Here is a 20371-nt window from a genome sequence, read left to right as displayed (position 1 = left end):
TTAATCTTAGTTTGTAACTTTTTACTCTTATTAAAAGTAGTGAGAATTTTACATTATTTTTAAATCTCAGATTGACTTCCCCAACTTCAATACATATACTATTTCTCCACAAGTTATCATTGGTTTGACCTGAAAAGTCTTCATTCATATTATTATTTTGAGACTTTTATTTAGTTGGTATTTAACTCAGAGCCCCATATATTTCAAACTCAATGAAAATTTGGATTGATTATTGTTTCTTATTCAAAACACAAGATTACTATGATAATAAAAAGTGAAGAAATACAGAGTGCACAATAAAGAAAATCAACACAAAACCTATATTAAATTCTATGTACATCAAAATAATTTATCAAAGATAAAAATCTAGAACTTGAGTAATATGCCACAAAAATGCTGATATTTAATTACAATTATTATTGTAAGAATATATGATGTTTGTCCATAGGCCTAAATCATTTGTAATCATAAAGTATAGAGGACCTATTAAATGAAGACAAGTAGAAAACTTGTGATAATGTATATGATTGTTTATATCTTAACTTGATTTTTATCTGCAAAGTTCCTATTTCCCAAGATCATCTCCACAGTTTCCAAGAGGGCCTGACTGTCAAAGGGTATTACTAAACCAGTTCAGATTCCAATATCACACATATCATAACAATTTTAAGCAATAACATATATTTCTTTAGAATATAACAATTTATGTGCTTTCAAAATTTTTTAGCAGAATCTTCCTTTATTTTGACATTTTCCATAATGCATTATAGGAACACGCATAAATTTGGACAGAATATAAGTAATTTAATGTAGTAAATTGAGATTAAATACACAATTTACAATAAGATATAACTGAAGGGAGTACTGATGGTGGATTAGAGTAAGGGTGCACTCTCCAGTTGCTCCTCAATTTGAGATTCCAGCAGCAGTATTGCTTTTTGGTGAGGTGAATGCCAGAGAGAATTTACTGAAATTCAACCTTGGACAGGAAAACAATCATAGGGACAAAGACATTCAGAAGTTTTGAATGTAGAGAAATAAATAATACATTAGAGATATACTAGCTTTGCTAGCATTAGCATCAGTGCCATAGTTCACTGCAGAAGGGAGGGATAACCCAGTCAAAAAAAAGAGGAGAACCTTTGGAATAGAGAGGGATCTTAACCAACCCAGAGATAGTTGTCAAATTGATAATTCAAAAGTGATCAGAATGTCTTGACTTTTGAGTGGAGAGTCATGTTGAGAACCATCTACAAGTGGCCAGGTAGGAGTTTGCAGAGGTGGGAGATTAGGAGTTCATAAAGGGTATCAAGAAGAGTATGTCCCAGCACACTCTATTGTAGGATCCAGAATGTGCCTGGACCAGTGTGACTAAACCACTTTACAAGAGGATGATACCCAGAGAAATTCAGGCTTGAGATACGGAGGAGACAGAAGCTGAGTTTCTGATGTTGCTGGAGGCCAATGCAACCAGCTGGGAAGAGACCAGAAAACTGGACAAACAGCTATACTTGCACTCCAGGCCTGATCTTGGGAAAATTCACATTCATGGCAGTGGAGTAAGTGAGAGTTGTGGAGGGTTATTCTGAGAGTGGCATTTTAACAAGATTCCTGAGCCCCAGACATCTGGCAAAGATTGTTCTCTGCCCAGAAATAGTGCATGTGAATCTATCTCATATATCTTCTGACAAAGTTCCAAATGCTGACCAGAATTAAATCCCTCCTAGTGGAATTTCCCATTTAGAGCCCTAAATGATTCATGGTCTAGGAGTTTATTGATATATTTTATCCAGGTAAAACTTCAATTTTCAGTATCCTTTTAAATTTCTGTTAACTTTTCAAATATTTCAAATTTTATTTTGCCTTCCTACCTCATTTTCTCTGCACTTAAGGGACTATAATTTTACTGAATTATTTAATTTATATAATTCCTGTCTCTCATCATTAATGTTGTGGTGGTTATTTATATGGTGAACCTCGTAGTTGACAACTTCTGTTTAATGTTAGATCTAGTTCATAGCTGTTTATTGTTAATGCTGATGTTAAAGCTAAGCCCACCATTTTCATATGACAATTGTGATAAAGATGTCATAGTAAGCATTAGACATTTATTTTAATCTGTATATTGGTTGTTAACCCTTATTGCTATTCTTTGTTTCTTGGTTTTTTGTTTTTTTTTAAGAAGAGCTCGGATGTAATTGGGATGCTAAATATTCACAGTATAGAGATCCTACTACTGAGATACACTCACAACTGAATCAAGTAACAATATATTTCATTCCATTCATAAACTATCTCTGCTTAAGCTCTAACAATACTTCACCACATAGAATAAAAAACACAAATCGATGACCAGACCTTAAGTAGGAATAGCTAGAGGGGATTCCATCCTACTTCTTCACATGTATTCAAACAGCAAAAACAGAAAGAATTCTCAAGAATAAAAATGAAACTGTATACCAAAATTATGCATGCATAAAAAGGAATAGGAATCCATCTCAACAGATTCACAAGTCCCAAACCCCTGAAAACATGGAGAAAGAGACAAACAAGTCTCCCTCCCCCACCAAATGTACACTCTTCCAAGAAAGGAATCCATGAATATAAAAGTGGATGCCATTACAGAAAAAGATAGACATTTGATTATTAAAATGTCAGAGAGCTAGAAAAAGATCTAAGGAATAAATTAAGAAAGCAAATACAGGAGATAATGGATCATTTCAATAAAGAAATAGAAATACTGAAACTAAACTAATCAGAATTGGAAATGAAAACACAATGAATCAAATAACAAATTCACTTTACCCTGTCACCAACAGATTAGATTACTCAGAAAATAAAATTTCAGCCTTGAAGACAGAATATCAGACCTTGAAGACAAGGTAAGTAAATTTGAACACTCAGCATGCAATAAAGGAAAAAAGAACAGACATGAACTCTGGTACAACATCTGGTACAAATCATCCAGACCAAATTTTGGAGTTACTGTGATAGAAAAGAATATAAAGATACATGCTAATGGCATTAAGAAACTTTAAGTGAAAAAAAAGTTCTAAACTGAGAAATGAAATGGTCATCCACACATAGGAGGCATATAGAACCCTAAATAGAAAAGATCGAAACAGGACCTTTCCAAAACACAGCATAATTCTAATGCAGAATATGGAATATAAAGAAAGAATTAAAACATCTGTTCACATTTAGAGACAAACCAATAAGACTCATTTCTGACATCTCAATTCAGACTCTAAAATCAAGGAGGGCCTAAATTGAGATATTCCCAGCTGTAAAAGAAAACAATTGCCATCAAAGACTTCTAAATCTAGCAAAACTGCTTTTTAGAATTGAATAAGACATGAAAACTTTTCATGATGAAAATAAAGTAAACAAATTCATAACCAGTAATCCAGCACTACCAAAGCACATATAGATATACTACACACAGAAATTAAAAAACAAACTCCCAAATGGATGAACTGCTCCAGAAGAGCAACTAACCAGATAAAAATTAAGACCAAATTAATTATGACAAACTGACCAAAATGACAGGGAAAAATATACGTCTAGCTGTAATAATATTGAATGTAAATGGTCTAAATTCCCCAGTTAAAAGTAATTGACAGTTAAGACCAGAAAAGAAGACATTAACTAAATGTTTGCAAGAGACTCATCTTATAGGCCAAGACATCCACAAGTTGAAAATAAAATTAAAAAAAAGAAAAAGAAATCCATACAAATGGAGTCTCATCTCAAAATAAATAGTAGTAGTGACACTTATACCTGATAAAGCAAATAAATAAAGAAACAAATAATCAGAAGAGACAAAGAAAGCCATTGCATACTGGTAAAGGAAACAATCCAACCAGAAGATGTCATAATAGTAAATAACTATTTCACAAATGTCAGTGCACCTAATAATATAAAACAAATATACTTGATATTAATTCCCAGATGGACCATAATATGAAAACACTAGGTAATTTCAATACCCCCTTTCAATAATAGACACGTCTTCCAGACATAAAATTAATAAAGATAGTCTGGCCTAAATAACACTATCAATCAAATGGAATCAACAGATACCTACAGAATATTTCACAGAAAGACAGCTTAATTTATTTTCTTCTTAGCAGCCAGGGTAGCATTATCCAAAATGGACCACATTCTAAGTCACAATGTGAATTTTATCAAACTAAAAAAATGGTATAACCCCATTATCGCATCAGATCTTTATAGAATGAAATTAGAATCTAACAGCAAAAAAATATAGAGAGAGAAACTACATAAAAACATGGAGATTGAACCATACTCCTTTAAGTGAGAAAAATATATAAAAGCAATGAGATAAGAAAAAGAAATTCTTGGTAACAAATGAGAACAGACATACAGTATATAAAAATCTTAGAGATAATATGCAAGAAGTTTTAAGAGTAAAGTTATGTCACTGAGTATTTAGATAAAAACCAGAAAGATTCCACTAAATAACTGAGTGGTACACCTCAAATCCCTAGAAAAGCAAGAAGATACTCATTCCAAAATCAGTAGAGAAGAGGAAATAATTGTCAGAACTGAAATTAATAAAATTGAGAAAAAATATAAAATATAGGTGCAAAAAGTGGTTATTATTTGAAAAGATAAATGTAATTGAAAGAAAACCTTAGCTAAACTTACCAAAAGAAAGGCAGAAAAGATCCAAATCAATTAAATTAGATTAAAAACGGAGGTATCACCAAAGATTCAAAAATCCAGAGGATCTTTAGAAACTATTTTAAAACTTATATTCCAAACAACTAGAAAATGTAGTAGATATGGGAATTTCTAGATATATGACATTCCCAAATTAATACATGGGGATATAGAAAATCTAAACAGACCAATATCAAGCAATGACATTGAGCAACATTTAAAACCCTTCCAACAACAACAACAACAGAAAAGCACAGGACCAGATTGATTCTCAGCTGAGTTCTGCCAGACCTCTGAAGAGAAACTGATGACAATGTTTTTCAAAATTTTCCAAGAAATAGAAATGGAGGGAACAATTCCAAATTTATTCTATGATAACAGTATCACTCTGATACCATAACCAGACAAAAACACATCAAGGAATGAAACTCACACACCAAATTCTTGCTGAAAAACAATGTAAAAATTCTTAATAAAATATTAGCATGTGAATTAAAAAATGCATTAAGAATAGAGTAGTCAATGATCAAAAGGTTTTTATTCCCAGGATGCAAGTTTTGTTCAACATATGCAAATCAATCAATGTAATTCACCACATAAATAGAACTGAGGACAAGAATCACAGAACAATCTCAATAGAAATAGAAAACATTTCAGACAAAATCCAGTACTGATTTGTGCTAAAAATATTGTAGAAACGAGGGATAAAAGAGACTTACCTTAACATTATAAAGGCTATATATGACCAAACCAAAGCCAATATTATACTGAACATAGGAAAACAATGCATTTCATCTAAAATCAGGAACTCTCAATATTTCACTCTCAACACTGCTATTCAATATAGTTGTTGAAATTCTAATCAGGGCAATCATGTGAGAGAAGGAAACTAAGGGGATATAAACAGAAAAAACAAAGTCACATTATCTGTTTATTAATGACGTGATCCTATATGTAGAAGACTCTAAAAATTCAGCAGAAGATTTCTATAATTGATACACAAAATCAGCAAAGTACATGGTCAACATACAAAAATCAATAGTTTTCTTATATTCCAACAATGAATCTGATATAGAAAAAATAATCAAGAAAACTATTCCACTCAGAATAACCACACACACACACACACACACACACACACACACACACACACACTATCTGGGAATAAATCAAATGAAGGAGGCGAAAGACCAAACTTTACAATAAAAACTATAGAACATTGAAGAAAGAAATTGAAGAAGATCTCATGAAATACCTTCCATGTTTTTTGGATAGGCAGAATTAATATTTTCAAAATGGCCATATTACCAAAATCAGTGGACATATTCAATGCAATCCCTTTTAAAATACCATTAAAATTCTTCATAGACCTAGAACAAACAGTCCTAAAATTTATTTGGAAAAATAAAAGATCCAGAATAGCCAAAATAGTGTTGACAAAGAACAGTGGTGATGGATTCATCACAATTCCTGATAAAACATTATACTACAGTTACAAAAACAAAAACAGTATAGTATTGGAAGTGACACATAAAGACAAATGGGAAAAAATAGAATAGAACAGAGATAAACCCACACAGATATAGTTATCTGATATTTGGCAAAGTTGCCAAATCATATGTTGGAGAGAAGTTAGCCTTTTAAACAACTGGTGCTGGGAAAAGTGAATAAAGATATATCATCCGAAAATAAGGAAAATTCAAATTCTTTCTTTCTTATCTGTGTTCCTTTTATTTATTTCTCACCTTTAATTTCTCTTATAAAATTATTAAATAATATAGGGACATAATAGTAATAGAAATATGTGAACCTGAAACTGAAAAAAAAAAAAAAAACAGCAGGCATATAGACCAGTGGAATAGAATACAAGACAGAGAGAGAAGATGCCAAAAAGATACATTAGGGAAAAGACAAGACTCTTCAGCAAATGGGGCTGGGAAAAATGGATATCCACATGCAGAAGAATTAAACTAGATCCTCACTACTCACCTGCACACACACAGAAGAAAACTATCAAAGTGGATGAAAGACATAGGTATTTGGTGTATTACTCCCAAATTTTCAAATGCTATTAAAAATAGGGGAAAGCTCCAAAATATAGGCAAAGGTAAGACTCCTGAATAAGACTCTTATAGCTCAGAAAATATCAAAGATTGATAAATGCAGTGACACCAAATTAAAAATCTTCTTCACATGAAATGAAACAACAGAGTGAAGAGACAGCCTATGCAATTGAGAAAAAAATTGCTCGCTGTTCTCTGGAAAGAGTATTCACAGAATAAACATATGACTCAAAAAAAAAAACCAGAAACAACAAAAATTTTTCAAATCACCTATTAAATGAGCAAATTAACTACAGAGACATTTTAAAAAACATAGTACAAATGGCCAATAATTTTATGAAGAATTCTTAACATTTTTATCCATCAGGGAAATGCAAACCAAAACTACATTAAGATTTGATCTCAAAAAAAAAAAAAAAAAAAGATTTGATCTCACTTCAATCAGAATTGGAATCATCAAGAATACAAACACAACCCAGAATAGCCAAAGCAATGCTTAGCAATAAGAATGAAGCAGGTGGCATCACTATACCAGGGCTTAAACTATACTACAGAGCAATACTAACAAAAACAGCTTGATATTGTCACCAGAATAGACATGTAGACCAATAATACAGAATAGAAGACACAGAGAAAACCCACATAAATACAGTTATCTCAGATTAGACAAAGGTACCAAAAACATATATTAGAGAAAAGATAACCTCTTCAACAAATGATGCTGGGAAAACTGGAAATCCATATGCAGCAAAATAAAATTAAGCCCCTATCTCTCAACATGCACAAAACTCAACTCAAAGTGAATCAAGGACCTAGGAATTAGACCAGAGACCCTGAGCCTAATAGAAGAAAAAGTAAGCCCAAATCTTCATCATGTGGGATTAGGTTCTGACTTTGTTAATAAGACTCCTATAGCACAAGAATTAAACCAGGAATCAATAAATGGGATGGATTCAAACTAAAAATCTTCTTCTCAGCAAAAGAAACAATCAGTGAGGTGAAAGAGAGAGCCTACAGAATGAGAGCAAATCTTTACCACAAGAACATCAGATAGAGCACTAAACTCTAGGATATATGAAGAACTCAAAAAACTTAACACCAAAAAAAAAAAAAAAAACAAATAACCCAGTCAATAAATGGGCCAAAGAAGTGAACACACACTTTTCAGAAGATGATATACAATCAATGAACAAATATATGAAAAAAATATTCAACATTCTAGCAAATAGAGATATGCAAATCAAAACTACTCTAAGATTCCATCCCATTCTAGTCAGAATGGCAGCTATTAAGAATACAAACAATAATAAGTTTTGGCCAGGATGTGGGGAAAAAGGCACCCTCATACATCGCTGGTGGGACTGCAAATTGGTGTAACAAATCTGGAAAGCAGTATGGAGATTCCTTGGAAAACTCATAATGGAGCCACCATTTGACCCAGCAATCCACTCAGTTTATATCTAGAGGACTTAAAAACTGCATACTACAGTGACATAGCCACATCAATCTTTATTGCAGCACAATTCACAATAGCTAAATTGTGGAAGCAACCTAGATGCCCTTCAATAGCTAAATGGATAAAGAAACTGTGATATATATGCACAATGGAATATTACTCAGCATTAAAAGAGAATGAAATCATGGCATTTGCAGGTAAATGGAGGGAGTTGGAGAATGCTAAGTGAAGTAAGCCAATACCAAAAAAACAAAGGCTAGATGTATTCTCTGATATGTGGATGCCAATCTATAATGGGAATGGGTGGGATAATGGGAATAATAGAGGAACTTTGACTAGAGAAAAGAGGAGACAGGGGAAGGAAGGAGGCATGGGAGTAGAAAAGATGGTAGAATGATATGGATATCATTACCCTAAGTACATGTATGAAAACATGAATGGTGTGACTCTACTTTGTGTACAACTAGAAATATGAAAAATTGTGTTCTATGTGTATTTTATGAATTGAAATGGATTCTTCTGTCATGTATAAGAAATTAGAATAAATAAATAAAAATTTTAAAAAGAATACAAACAACAATAAATGCTGGTGAGGATACAGGGAAAAGGAAACTGCACAAAAGATTGATTTGAATGTAAATTAGTATAGCCACTATGGAAATAAGTATGGAAGTTCTTCAAAAATGTAAGATTAAAGAACCCATGATCCAGCTGTACCACTGCTCGATATTTATGCAAAGAATTAAAGTCAGTGTAACTTTAACATATTTTTACAGTATAATTCTCAATAGCTAACTTAAACACTTGAAAAAAGATTTGTTAGAACAGTATAATAAAATATAAAAACATTGGTTAATACTATGACATACACACTGATTTTTTGACATAAAATGTTATTGGATATCAACGAGTTTATAATACACAAAAAATGTATCCCTAGGTGTCCATCTATGCTTGAATACATAAAGAAAATGTGGTATATATGCACAATGGGGTTTTAAACAGCCATAAAGAATGAAATGAACTCATTTTCAGGAAAACAGATGGAACTGGAGGACAGCATATTAAGCAAAATAGGCCAAACTCAGAAAGACAAGTATCAAATATTTTTTCTTACATACAGAAGATAGAAGAAAATAAAAGGACAGAAGGAGACTATTAGGAAAGAGGGAAGAATTTAAGCAGGGTAAGGTAAGGAAAATACTGTATAATGAAATTGATAAAATGATGTTATAGGTATGTACAGATGTGCCACACTGAAACCTACTCTTCTGTAAAATTAATATGCACTAGTAGAAAAATATTTTTCCCCAGGATATTTCTTAGAGCTTTTATAGTATTTTTATTTCTTACAGAGTAAATAAAAAGATTAATGTGGGAATGATCATCATATACAATAGGGAGGCCACACTCTGTTTTGATGACTCCCTTCATTCCTCTTTCAATTGCTCCTTGGCAATAATTAACACAGACAAAATTATAAATATCTGAATTAAGGGAATGAGTGCTCAAAAGTATTTTAAGTTTCTATTTCCCTTTCAGTTTTTTAATTAGGATCCAGTAACTAAGTGCTTCAGAGTATCCAAAATTCCTGGCATGCTAGAAATCAAACTTTCCAAGTTAATGTACGTAGTGAAGCTATCTATAGTTGGATCATTACTATTATTATTTCCTTGGTGTGTAACACATATAAAATATTTAATCAAGGTGAAAATTTCATTACCACTACATATATTAATGGAACTAGCTATACGGTTGAAAAAATATAGCATTTAAAAAATAGGCATCTGTGAATTACCCATAATTGCAGATACAAGGAAGGACAAGCCCAAAGACACATACTAGTTAAAGATTTGTTTGAACAGTATAATAAAATATGAAAACATTGTTCAACCGTATGGCATACACATTGATTCTGTGAAATAAAATGTAATTAGAGATCATTGAGAGGATTTATCCTGAAAATAATTCCTTAACTTCCAGAGCATCTCTCATATCCAGGATTTTCAGGATTAATGATGTCCAAGAGGGGGAAGAAGGACCCTTGGGCAAGGGTACATCACCTGGAAAATGCTACTAACAGTACTTTTGTCATTTTAAGGAGAATAACATTAGTGGTCACAAGAGGTATGAAACAAATAGCAACAATACAACTGTTTGAGCAGAAATAGTAATCATAGAATACCATTTTTCTTTCCTAGAAGTTTTTTAAGAGCCTCTTTGACATCTTTGTTTCTCAGGGAGTAAATCAAAGGGTTCAACATAGGTGTGACTAGGGAGTAACATAAGGAGGCCACTTTGCTCAGTTCAGGAAACCTGTCAGGGGTGAGGTACATGAAGATGACAGCCCCATACAGCACACTCACGACTCCTAGGTGGGAGCTGCAAGTGGAGAAGGCTTTCTTGCGGCCCTCGGCGGAGCGAATCTTTAAAACTGTGGACACAATATACATGTAAGAAACAATAATGACTAAGATGGTTGGCAAGATAATGATGATAGATAAGGTAAAAGTTACCATTTTCTGGACAAAAGGGTCAGAACAAGATAATCTCTCAAGTGGGCGACTGTCACAATAAAAGTGGTCAATGGTCCGAGAAGCACAAAAGGACAAATTAAATGTTGTGCTAGTTAGAAGAACTGAGCTTACACAGCCAAAAAAATAGGACCCAGCCACCAACTGAGTGCAAAGACGTGCTGACATCTGAACAGAATAGAGGAGTGGGTTGCAGATGGCAATGAAGCGATCATAAGCCATGGCTGCCAGGAGAAATCCCTCCGTCACAATGAAGAGTGAAAATAGGAAGAGCTGGGCCACACAGCCTGCAAAGGAGATGGACTTGCTTTCAGACCAGAAGTTGGTCATGGCCTTGGGTGCAATAACAGATGAATAGAAGAGATCAACAAAAGAGAGGTTGCCTAGGAAGAAATACATTGGTGTGTTCAGCCGGGGGTCAGTTATGATAATGGTCATCATCCCAATGTTCCCTAGAAGGATCATGACATAGACAAGCAGAAATATCAGGAAGAGGAGAAGATGGAGTTCTGGGCTGACCTCAAATCCTATGAGAATGAAATCAATAACTTCTGTGTGGTTGTTTCTTCCCTGGTCAACCATGGCAGAAACCTAAGGAGAGGCATAAGGCAAAACAAATTCTCTTTTTGATTATAGTATTTTAAGTGTAGAAATACAATATTTACAGGTGAAATACTGCACATGAAACTATTTTCATATCAACAAACAAGAGTTTGCATTCGATATCCCTAGGCTGCTGAAGTTATAATTCTATCAAGCACCAAAATGTATACGGCATTTTAGGAAGAAGCAGATTTTAATCATTTCATTTTACACTTTCTTAATTTTGTCATAATTTACAGCTAAAGAATTATCTCTATCTAACATAGCAGTATTACATATATTCGAAATCAGGAATATTATATATAATCATACCATGTTGTCTTTAGCCACTATTTTATAACAATGTCAGTATTTGAATCATCACATTACAGTAACAAACAATTTAAAAAATATTTTTACCTTGTTTTGCTTTGATCCATCTAGTTTCCTTGTTCATGCAGCAATTTTTGGAAGTATAAAAAAATGATTTATTAACATATTCAATTTTGTTGCATCAAACAAAATTTAAAGCTAGTAAAGCTAAATAATGTAGAGATATTTTAAAAATAAATGAATGAATTTCCTAAATAAATATATTTTATTTTCTCCTTAAGAAGTATTCATTTTCATTAGTATTTGATTAATTTAAAAATTTCATAATATCTTGGCTCTCTTTTTAAAGTGGGTCAATAAACTGGCAAACAATTCAGTTCTTCCACTGCAAGAGATGTATTTCTAACAAGGCTGAGTCTATTAAGTTAAAGGATCTCACTCTGTAGTCAAGGCAGGCAAAGTCAAAAATCTAAAAAAAACAATTTTTTTTTGAATTCTGGTATATTTATGCATCTTAATATGAGAAAAATGGAATAACCATGGATATTTAAGGACCTTTCCAATCTTGTGTCATCCAGGTTCCATGATTATCTGCCAGAATAGAGGTTGTCATTGAAGGCTTTAGTTATTTTTATTCTATAAAACTTTTTTACAAAGTATTTCATCATAAAAGTTTTGCTCATCTCTGATGGAGTCCACTGAGAGAGGAATAATCATAAAGTCACTTACGTGCAGGCTCTTGGGCTATTGTCCATGAGGACTGCAGAAGCCTCAGATATAAACAAAGAGTCTAAGATATAAACAAAATAGCCTAATAATAATTAAAATACAAAGTTTTTTTTTTCCATGTCTGGTTGCATGTACCCTTTTAGAATTCTCTCTGGACTTTATTGAAAAGAAAATCTTTCTGGTTATTTTCACAGCAAATATTTGATAAACAAAGAGAAATAGATTAAAGAGTTTGTATTATTTAAAAATTATTTAAATTTTGTGGCAAACTACTTTTGAATAATTTAAAAGCCTATTATTCTCCCTGAATTTTTGAAATATTTTTTAATTGAATGTTTCACAAATTTGCATGTCATCATTGCACATGGATCATGACAACATTCTCTGTATCATTCCAATTTTAGTATATGTGCTGCCAAAGCAGAAACTCTTTAATATTTCTTGTTGACCCATCTATTTCTTGATATGGCAAATGCCTTTTAAATCACAAACTCAAAATCAGATGTTTTGCTAATTCATACTTTTTTTTTACTTTAATACTAAATAATTCAAAAATATAATGAAAGATATGATAGCAATCAATGTAGTCATAAAAAAATTCCCCAGTAAAAATATGTCTAAGAGATCAGAATCTATGTGTAAAAATTCCTTAGAAAACACTGTGTAACTGAGACCTGGATTAAAATCACAAGTCATATTAGTTTTAATGAGTCCAATAGTCTATCTTTTCCCCATAAATATTCCCATAAGTTAATTGCAAGGCTATTTTAAAAAATTATTTTTAATTAAAAATATTTCTTCAATTCTCTGAAAAATTTTCAGTGTGAAGAGAAGGATATTGACCCACAGGAGCCCAACCTCCGGCACAGGACAGCCCCTTCTGACCAGCAGACTACCCCAGGAGCCCAGATCCAGCCCAGATCTGCCCACACTACCCTGGTGGGTCCCAGGCTCACAGTACAATCGGATCCATCCCCTCCTCTGCGGGCAGACACCCACCTGAGCCCAGACTCCAGCACAGGAACACCTCTTCCAACCAGTAGACTACTACGGGAGGCTGGACCTGGCCCACATCCACCCCCAGCGACTTGTGTAGGACCCAAGTCCAGAGTAGGTCTGAGTTCCTCCCCTGGGAGCCTAAGCCTAACTCACTTCCATCTTGAGACACTGCATTAATTGCCATTAACTTCCCCACACAGTAAATCCTAACTTTTGACAGCAGAAAGGGCCTAGAAGCAGCTGCTTCTCAGAGCAGGCATCCAAAAGAGAGTGTGAGGCCCACCCTTTCAGCCCTATCTCTGTAAGACATTGCTTCCATCTTGGGACACCTTAACTATTATCTCGAGTTACCTCTGCTATTGCCACCACCAACTTCAGATGCAGTAATATAGATTGAGGGACACCAGCAGGGTCTGGAAGCCCAACATAGAGTTGAGGTACAGACAATTTGCATGGGTACTACAAGAATATAGGGAAGAAACTGTAATATCTCAGATCCACACTGCAAGAAAGGAAGACACATAGACAACATGAGAAAACAAGGGAGTAAAGTGTCCCAAACAAACCAGGACACTGTAATAACAGAACCTATGGACAGCAAAGTAGATGAAATGTCAGAAAAGGAGTTCAGAAGGTTCATAATTAAAATAACCATAATCTGTGAATTAAAGAACTATCTAAATGAGAAAATACAGACAAAAATTGATCACTCCAATAGAGATAAGAAAGCAAATACAGGTAGCAAAAGATTACTTCAAAAGAGAGATAGAGACTCTGAAAAAAAAACCTCAGAAATTCTTGAAATGAAGTATACAAGAAACCAAATAAAAAACTCAATAGAAAGCATAACCAACAGTCTAGATCATGTTAAAGAAAGAATGTCTGATAATAAAGACAAAGTATATAATCTGGAAAATAAAGTGGATTACACAGTGAATATAGTAAGAAACCATGAATAGAACATCCAAGAATTATGGGACAGCATCAAAAGGCCAAATCGAAGAGTTATTGGGATAGAGAAGGCACAGAGTTTGAAACCAAAGGAATGAACAATCTCTTCAATGAGATAATATCAGAAAATTTCCCAAGCATGAAGAACAAATTGCAAAAACCAAATACAAGAGGCTTGTAGGACACCAAATATACAAAATTACAACAGATTTACACCTAGGCACATTATAATGAAAATGCCTAGCATATAGAATAAGGAAAGAATCTTAAAAGCCACGAGAGAGGAACCCGATCACAACAGGGAGAGATCAATTTGTATCTCAGCAGATTTTTCAACCCAGACCCTCAAAGCCAGGAGATCATGGAACAACATATACCAAGCTCTGAAATAAAATGAATTCCGACCAAGAATCTGACATCCAGCAAAGCTAAGCTTTAGATTCGATGATGAAATAAAAACCTTCCATGATAAACAAAAGTTAAAATTTTACAACTAGAAAGCCTGGACTGCAGAACATCCTCAGCAAAATATTTCATAAAGAGGATATAAAGAACAATGATGAAAATCAGCAGAGGTAGGTATTACACTAAAGGAAAATCTAATCACATGAGAAACCAAGTCATATTAAATACCAAAAATAAAAAAAATGGCTGGGAATACAAATCATGTCTCAATAATAAACCGGAATATTAATGACCTAAAATCACCAATGAAAAGATACAGACTACCAGATTGGATAAAAAAAAAGACTCAACAATATGCTGTCTCCAAGAGACTCATCTCATAAGAAAAAACATCCACAGACAGAACGTGAAGGGTTGGGAAAAAATCATACCACTCACATGGATGGTGAAAGCAAGTAGAGGTTTCCATCCTCATATCAAATAAAGTAGACTTCAAGGTAAAGTCAATCAAAAAGGATAAAGAAGGATGTTACATATTGCTCAAGGGAACCATATGCCAACAAGAATTAACCATTACAAATATAATTGTAAATATATATGCTCCAAACAATGGAGTATCTACATTCATTAAACAAACTCTTCTCAAGTTTAAGAGTCAAATAGACCACAATTCAATAATTTTGGGTGTCTTTAACACACCTCTTTCATCAGTAGATTAGGGTCTTCCAAACCAAAGCTGAACAAAGAAACTATAGAACTCGATAATACAATCAATAACATAGTCTTCACTGACATATATAGAATATTTCATCCTTCAACTAGAGAATACATTTTCTTCTCAGCATCACATGGAACGTATTCTAAAATAGACCATATATTATACCACAAAGCAACTCTTAGCAAATATAAAAAGGTAGAGATACTACCCTGCATTCTATCAGATCATTATGGAATGAAATTAGAAATCAATGATAAAATAAGAAACAAAAGGTACTCCAACACCTGGAGGCTAAATAATATACTACTGAATGATCAATAGGTTGCAAAAGACATCAAGGAGGAGATTTAAATAATTTTAGAGGTGAATGAGAATACAGATACAACATATCAAAATATCCGGGACACTCAGAAAGCAGTTCTAAGAGAAAAGTTCATTGCATGGAGTTCATTCCTTAAAAGAAGAAAAAGTCAACAAATATATGAGTTAACTACACATCTCAAAGCCATAGAAAAGGATGAACAAGTCAATACCAATAGCAGTAGAACACAGGAAATAATTAAAATCAGAGCTGAGAACAATGAAATTAAAACAACAAATTTTTTTTAAAAAAATTGACAGAACAAAAACTTGTTTATTTGCAAAAATAAATAAAATTGACAGATTCTTAGCAACGCTAACCAAGAGAAGGAGAGAGAAAACTCAAATTACTAACATGCATGATGAAAAAGTAAATATTACTACAGAAACACAGAACATAATTAGAAATTATTTTGAAAACTTGTACTCCAATAAAATAGAAAATATTGAAGGCATCAAAAAATTTCTAGAGTCATATAATTTTCCCAAATTGAATCCCAATGATATACACAATTTAAACAGATAAATTTCAAGCAACGAAATAGAAGATGCCATCAAAAGTCTACCAATCAAGAAAGACCCCGGACCGGATACAAGGTGAGTTATGCAAGACCTTTAAAGAAGAACTAACTAATATCAATACTCTTCAATTTATTTAAGGAAATAGAAAAAAGAGATAGCACTTCCAAACTCATTCTATGAGGCCAATATCACTCTGATTCCCAAATCAGACAAAGACATATCAAAGAAAGAAAACTTCATACCAATGTCTCTAATGAACATAGATACAAAAATTCTGAATAAAATTCTGGCAAATTGAATACAAAAACATATCAAAAAGATTGTGCACCATGATCAAGTGGGATTTATCCCAGGAATGCAAGGTAGCTTCAACATAGGGAAATCAATAAATGTAATTGATCACATCAATAGACTTAGAGATAAGAATCATATGATCATCTCAACAGATGCAGAAGAAGCATTGGACAAAATACAGCACCCCTTCATGTTCAAACCCTAAAAAATTCAGGGATAACAGGAACATTTCTCAACATCATAAAGGCTATCTATGCTAAGCCCCAGGACAACATCATTCTAAATGTAGAAAAATTGAAAGCATTCCCTCTAAAAAATTAGAACAAGACAGAGATGCCCTCTTTTACAACTTTTATGTAACATAGTTTTTGAAACACTGGCCAGGGCTATTAGACAGACAAAAGAAATCAAAGGGATGCACACAGAAAAAATAAAGGAACTCAAAATGGCACTGTTTGCTGATGACATGATTCTATATCTAGAAGAATGTAAAAGTTCCACCTTTTACATGTGGAACTAGTAAATGAATTCAGCAAAGTAGCAGGATATAAAATCAACATCCCTAAATCAAAGGCATTTCTGTATGTCAGTGACAAATCCTCTGAAAGGGAAATGAGGAAAACTACCCCATGCTCAATAGCCTCAAAATCAAAAAACAACAACTTGGTAATCAACTTAAAGAAAGAGGTGAAAGATATACATAATGAAAATTACAGAACCCTAAAGAAAAAAGTCAAAGAAGACCTTAGAAGATGGCAAGATCTACCTTGCTCTTGGAAAGGCAGAATTAATATTATCAAAATGATCATACCACCAAAAACACTATACAGATTTAATGCAATTTCAATCAAAATCCCAATGACATTTCTCATAAAAATAGAAAAAAAAAGTCATGAAATTCATCTGGAAAAATAAGAGACCCAGAATAGCTAAAGCAATCTTTAGCAGGAAGAGTGAAGTTGGTGGCATCACTATACAAGACCTTAAACTGTACTACAGATCAGTAGTAACAAAAACAGCATGGTATTGGGACCAAAGCAGACTCTAGACTAATGTTACAGAGGAGGACACAGAGACTAACCCACAAAATTACAATTATCTTATATTAGACAAAGGTGCCAAAAACATACACTGGAGAAAAGATAGCCTCTTCAATAAATGGTGCTGGGAAAACTGGAAATCCATATGCAACAAAATGAAATTAAAGTTCTATCACTCACCATGTCAAAAACTTATCTCAAAATGGATCAAGGACCTAGGAATAAAGCCTGAGACCCTGAGTCTAATAGAAGAAAAAATAGGCCCTAATCCCCATCATGTGGTATTAGGCCCCTATTTCCTTAATAAACTCCTTTGGCACAAGAATTAAAATCAAGAATCAATAAGTGTGGTGGATTCAAACTAAAAAAGCTTCTTCTCAGCAAAAGAAACTATCTGTGAGGTGAATAGAGAGCTTACATCTTGGGAGCAAATCTTTACCCCTCACGTATCAGATAGAGCACTAATCTGTAGAGTATATAAAGAACTCAAAAAGCTAAGCAGCAAAAAAAAAAAAAAAAAATAATAACCCAATCAATAAACAGGCCAAGGACCTGAAGAGACACTTCTCAAAGATGATATATAATCAATTAACAAATACATGAAAGTGTTCATCATCACTAGCAAGTAGAGAAATGCAAATCAAAACTACTTTAAGATTTCATCTCACTCCAGTCCGAATGGCAGCTATTGTGAAGACAAACAATAATGGTTGGCGAGGATGTGGGAAAAAAGGTACACTCATATACTGCTGGTGGAACTACAAATTGGTGCAGCCAATATGGAAAGCAGTATGGAGATTTCTTGGAAAATTGGGAATGGAACAACCATTTGACCCAGCTATCCCTCTCCTCAGTCTTTACCTAAAGGACTTAAAAACAGCATACTACAGGGACACAGACAAATCAATGTTTATCGCAGCACAATTCACAATAGCTAAACTGTGGAACCAACCTAGATGCCCTTTAATAGATGAGTGGATAAAAAAAATGTGGCATATATACACAATGGAATATTACTTGGCAATAAAAGAGAATAAAATAATGGCATTTCCAGGTAAATGGATGGAGTTAGAGAAGATAATGCTAAGTGAAGTTAGCCAATCCCAAAAAACCAAATGACAAGAGGAATAGACAAACTCTAGATAGGGCAGAGGGGTTGGAGAGGAAGGAAGGGGCTTGGGATAATTAATGATGGTTGAATGTGATGATCATTATTATCCAAAGTACATGTATGAAGACACGAATTTGTGTGAGTATACTATGTATACAACCAGAGATATGAAAAATTGAGCTCTATATATGTAATAAGAATTGTAATGCATTCTGCTGTTATATATAAATAAAAATAAATAAAAAGAAATGTAATTCACATAATTAAATTGAATAAAACTTATCATAATACATATGAAATATAAATTTATATTTAATGTAAATATAATTTAATATAAAAGTATTATATAAATATAATAAATGCATTTTTATAATCTCTAATTTATAAATGACTAAGCTGAAATGTTGCAATTGTGATTAAGGACAACCACATTTGGTACCACATAAGGACAGTTGTCCTGTTAACACTACTGGGCTTCATACAAGTGAATTATTTTTGAGCAAATTGTATGTAAATGGTTGTATGCTATGTTGTTTAAGATAATGTTAATAGTAACACTTTATTAAGCACTTGGAAAGTAGTGGTATGTTTCTAAGAACTTTTAAGCCTCATCTTAATAAATATTCACAAATACCCTCTGAGAAAATTACTGTTCCTGATTTTCATGTGTGAGAACGGATGATTGAGAGTAAGATCACATAGAATGATCCAGGAGTGAGGCAGGACTTCCCCAAGCTAATCATATTGTTGAGTGTCATTATAATAGTTCACCATTTTGTGTAAGGAAACATTTCAAGTTAATAAAACAACTAAAGTGTGGTACCTGGGAGAATCCAGAATCCCAAAGGGCTTATTGTAGTATTGGAAACAGAGTTTGAAATAAAACCAGACTTTCTGTTTCTTCTGAGGTGTAGAGCCTGCATAAGTTGCAGGCCCATTTTATTATTGGTAGCTAATCACAGCAAGGAAATGCCTGCCCATATCAGCTCAGAGGGTCACAGTTGTCACAACTGGATTCTTCACTACTACCCATTGGATTCCTATGATCAGATTCTCATTTTATATGCAGGAAACACTGGGGTTTACTTTCTGATTCAAGTCCATGCACAAAGCAATCAGGAAAACTGTACAATTTATGCATGTTAAATAATCTGAGATAATGGCTGGTAAATCTTTTAAATAAATAAATTATGTGATTCTTTAAAACACAAAATATAATATGGTAAGAATTAACTAACTAAAGGGACAACAAAAGAAGAGAAGTTTTATCATAGGCTTATGAAAATAATGTGCTCACATTTAGCAATTATTATAGAATTGATTGTAACTCTGGTAGGGTAAAAAGCTGAAAATCCAACCTTCTATCATCATCAATGATAACATTGCCTGGACTATTTCTCCCCATGAAAATTTTAGAACATTTAAGACAGAATCACTCTTTTTCCTCACAATATCCACCAATCCTGTCATAAGATAATTAATGATTACCTGAATTAATAATAATAGAAATAATGGAAATTTCTCTAACAATTCTGGTATTTATCAGAATTTTTTAATACAATATTTCAAATGAAAATCAGTGTATTGG

General features: G+C 33.2%; 1 protein-coding gene and 1 non-coding gene across 2 annotated transcripts; both read right to left on the bottom strand.

Annotated features, from left to right (window-relative positions):
* Window positions 1-10379: 10379 nt before the first annotated feature.
* Window positions 10380-11321, bottom strand: LOC107148902 (olfactory receptor 9K2-like). Its single transcript, XM_015493629.2, has one exon. The coding sequence runs from the start codon at window positions 11319-11321 to the stop codon at window positions 10380-10382; it is 942 nt and encodes a 313-aa protein (XP_015349115.1).
* A 1377-nt stretch (window positions 11322-12698) lies between these two features.
* LOC125616692 lies at window positions 12699-12807 on the bottom strand. The gene has a single exon (XR_007347438.1). It is a non-coding gene; the product is annotated as a U6 spliceosomal RNA (small nuclear RNA).
* Between the last annotated feature and the right edge of the window lie 7564 nt (window positions 12808-20371).

This window comes from Marmota marmota, unplaced genomic scaffold (genome assembly GCF_001458135.2).
Source record: "Marmota marmota marmota unplaced genomic scaffold, marMar, whole genome shotgun sequence".
Lineage (NCBI taxonomy): Eukaryota > Metazoa > Chordata > Mammalia > Rodentia > Sciuridae > Marmota > Marmota marmota.
The sequence above is the reverse complement of the archived record's forward strand: the minus strand, read 5'-3'. Positions and strand labels throughout refer to the sequence as shown.